Source organism: Lepus europaeus, chromosome 7, assembly GCF_033115175.1.
Source record: "Lepus europaeus isolate LE1 chromosome 7, mLepTim1.pri, whole genome shotgun sequence".
Taxonomy (NCBI): Eukaryota; Metazoa; Chordata; class Mammalia; order Lagomorpha; family Leporidae; genus Lepus; species Lepus europaeus.
The window spans coordinates 111,981,622-111,985,522 of record NC_084833.1 but is presented as its reverse complement, the minus strand read 5'-3'; the positions used below and the strand labels follow the sequence as shown (position 1 = coordinate 111,985,522).

At 42.5% G+C, this 3,901-nt stretch overlaps 1 protein-coding gene across 1 annotated transcript; it reads right to left on the bottom strand.

Annotated features, from left to right (window-relative positions):
• Window positions 1-922: 922 nt before the first annotated feature.
• On the bottom strand, window positions 923-1,840 carry LOC133764726 (olfactory receptor 8B3-like). Its single transcript, XM_062198415.1, has one exon. It carries the CDS (start codon window positions 1,829-1,831, stop codon window positions 923-925), a length of 909 nt encoding a protein of 302 aa, XP_062054399.1. The 5' UTR covers window positions 1,832-1,840.
• Between the last annotated feature and the right edge of the window lie 2,061 nt (window positions 1,841-3,901).

Genomic DNA, 3,901 nt, shown 5'->3' with positions numbered 1-3,901 from the left:
TGTGTGTTCGTGAGTGTTTCTCCCTCCCTCCCTTTGTCACTCTTCCTTTCAAACGCATAAACAAATAAATGTTAAGAGAAGAAGAGTTAACCTCTAGTTAGCCATTGATAACATTAAGCATCAAGGACCCCCTGTACTTGATGAGGGATAGTTCCTCAAGAGTTGATTTGGATATTGCTTCAACCACTATAACTGTAGCAGCTACAGTCCTCAGGCATTCTGGATATCCTGCTGCCACATAATCTTGCTGTTTACAGTGGACCACTGGCTAAGGCATCGCCCCAATTTTTGACTATTGGTACCTAAGGCTAGTCCCTTCCATTCCTCTATGTACAGAGAAAATAGCTTTTCTACACAGGGGAGCTGTAGGGCAAGAGCAGTTTTAGTTCTTACTTAAGTTCTAGAATTTTCTCTGGAGCCCCCCAGTCCATTCCAGGGGCTCCTATTCTGTTCATTTAAGGCTCATATAAGAGCTTCATTATGTCCTCAAATCTAGGAATCACATTTTCACAGAATTCACATTTCTGTGAATCTAGATTCACAGAAGTTGATATCTCCATGACAAAGTTGCACAGAAATCCTAGATGTGTCAGAGTCTAAAAATTCAGTCTTACCATTTCTGGAGTTAACATCATTCAACTTTTCCCTCTTACAATATCATTACTACATTTTTTCCTAAGAATAACAGAACAAAAAGTTCTCCAGGCTCTCTGAAAGGTTGAAGTTCTGATACTCCACTTGTATCCATTGTCTTGACTCATGAAGTGATCTATGTAATTAAATTAATTTCCCTCTTGTCCAAATATTACCATTTTATCTTGATTTCCTACCCTTCTTTCCATGGATTTACATATCATGTGCTTTTACTAGAAATTGGCATCTATAACAAAGACAGCTTCAAGTCAGGAAAGTATGCTATTCTTCAAAGTCTTAATGCAACATGAACATCGTTGTTTCTCAGACTATAGATGAAAGGATTCATCATTGGCCCCACAATGTTGTTAAAAATAGTGGATATTTTATCTTGAGCCAGAGACCCAGCAGGAGAAGGCTTAAAATATATAAAAGATGCAGATCCAAAGAAAAGACAAACAGTGATCATGTGCGAGCTGCCGGTACTGAAGGCTTTGGACCTGGCATTGGTAGAACGGATGCACAAAATGCTGGAGAGGATCTGGGTATAAGAAATGAAGAGAGTAAGACTGGGCACTGTTATGTTGATGCCCACCACAATAAAAATAACCAATTCATTGATAAAAGTGCTTGTGCAGGAGAGATGGAGGAAAGGAGGGATGTCACACAAGTAATGATTGATGATGTTGCCATCACAGAAGGTGAGTCTCAGCATGCATCCAGTGTGAGCCATGACACCCACAAAACCCATGACATATGCACACACCGTCAGCATGAGGCAGACCTGAGGAGACATGATGACCTTGTACAGCAGGGGCTTACAGATGGCTACATATCTATCATAGGCCATCGATGTCAAGACACAGCACTCATCAATAACAAAGAAGGCAAAGAAAAAGAGCTGAGCCATGCACTCAGCATAGGAGATGATGTTCTCTCTCACAAAACTCACCAGCATTCTGGGACTTATGACACAGGAGTAGCAGAGATCAATGAAGGACAGATTGAAGAGGAAGCAGTACATGGGGGTGTGCAGGTGATGGTTCAGACCAATCAGAGCAATCAAGCCCAGGTTCCCCACCACAGTGACCATGTAGATTGTCAGGAAGAGGAAGAAGAGAGGCAGCTGCAGTTCTGGCTGTTGTGTCAAGCCCTGCAGGATAAACCGGGTCACTGAAGACTCATTTCCTGAGGCCATTCTTCCTTGAAATATATCTAGGAGAAGAGAAGAAACAGTTACATTAAAACTAAAGCCCAGTTGTGGGCATTTTGCCTAGAAGTTAAGATGCCACTTCGAACATCCAAATCCCTTATTTTTACCAGAGTTCCTAGGACAGAGTCCTTTAGTTCTACATTACAGGTTCCTGTGAACATGCATCCTAGGAAGCAGCTGGTGAGAGCCCAAGTACTTGAATCCCTGCCATCCACTTAGGATACCCAGACTGACTTCCTCACTCCTGGCTTTAGCTGTTACCTGCTGCTATTTGGATATTTGGGGAGTGGTGAGGTGGGAGAATCTCTCTCTTTCTGTTTATCTGTTTCGCTCTCTACCCTTCAATTAGTAAAATAAATTATAAAATAACATATTAAAACATGAGACTCCACCTCCTTCCATCCAACCCTTTTCTAAAGAGATTGAGACTCAGACTGGAGGAGTGAACTCATGCCCACACTTCTGAGAACCTTCATTTATCCATTTCACTTTACAAAATGTGTAAAGTGAGTAACAGGAATGACTAGAAGGCAACCTCTGTAGGAAAATACATTTTCCAAATTTGTTTAGGGAATCCTTTCAAGGATGGCGGGCATAAAGCAAGCATTCTTTATATAGCAGTACCAATCTGAGTCTACGCAAGCAGGAGATGTAAGAAATACATTGTTATCTATTTTTAAATTGCTCAACCAATTTCTAATTCGATCCACTATTACCAGATAATAGACATACAGGATTTAACCATGTTCTCAGTTTTCTAGTGCCAAGGAGTTAGGGCCTTGGAGAAAAGTATCTGTCACTCACCTGGGCCTCTGTGTCATCTCAGGGAACTAGCACCTGCTGAGATCTTCTTATTGCTCTCTGGTACTGGGGAGCCAGTCTATACAGATGCCAATGAAACATCGCTCCCTCAAATCCAGTGTGTCACTGAGAGCACTCGTACTAAGCTGATCCATGTTGAGGAACAAGAAACTGGGAGTAAACAGGACCCATCTGCCTCAGATGTGTCTTTGGGTGGGGTCTTCTGTGAAGCCTCCATGTGGATACCATTCAAGAAATTGGATTCATGCCCCATAATCCTAAGAAGCCTGCTATTTTCCTTGAATTTTTCACCTAAATCCTTATGCCTCAAATATTGTTAGCTTCACTAGAGATTCAATTATTTTTAATATTTATTTTGAAAATTAGAATTACAGAGAGAAAGGGAGACAGAGAGATAGACAGAGATACAGAGAGAGAGAGAGATCTTTCATCTGTTGGTTCACTCCCTATATGGCTTCAATAGCCAGGGTTGGGCCAGGCCAAAGCCAGGAGCTTCATCTGGGTCTCCCAAGTGGGTGAAAGAGGCCCAAACACTTGGGTCCTCTTCTGCTGCTTTTACCAGGCCATTAACAGGTAGCTGGATCAGAAGTGGAGCACCCATGACACAAACCATTGCCAATGTGGGATGCTGGCAATGAACAATGCCAGTTCCAGGAGACTCAATTTTTTAAACACAAGCAACACAGAGTTCTTCTTTCCTAATATTTTTGTTGTAAATTCTCTTCCAGAAGTAACGACCTAGACATTTATTGGGAGAAAGTGGAAACAAAGAATATCTGAGGGGGAAACCCCTATTATTACTTCAAAGTTATTTTCCACTACTCTTAGATTTACCTTTAGAAAATGCTAATAAAGAATTTGACATTGGGCTATGTTGCCGTTGATTTCTCAACAATATTGCAGTGGGTTCGTTTCTGAGAGGAGCAGCATGGTGGGGGCAAGAGGCGTGAAGTCAACACACAGACCCCGGGAGTCGGGTGAAAGCAGGCTTGAGGCGAGCAGCCCGCAGACTCATTTATTTCAGTCGGTACAACAGCTTATATAGCCAAGACCAGCCAATCTGGTCAAGGGGCGGTCTATGCCCCAACCAATCACAGCCTGTTGCCAGGCAGTTTCCAAAGCCATCCAATCACAGCCTATTGCCAGGCAGTTTCAAATCCATCCAATCACAGCCTGTCACCAGGCAGTTTCCCAAAACCATCCAATCACAACCTGTCGCCAGGCAGTTTCAAA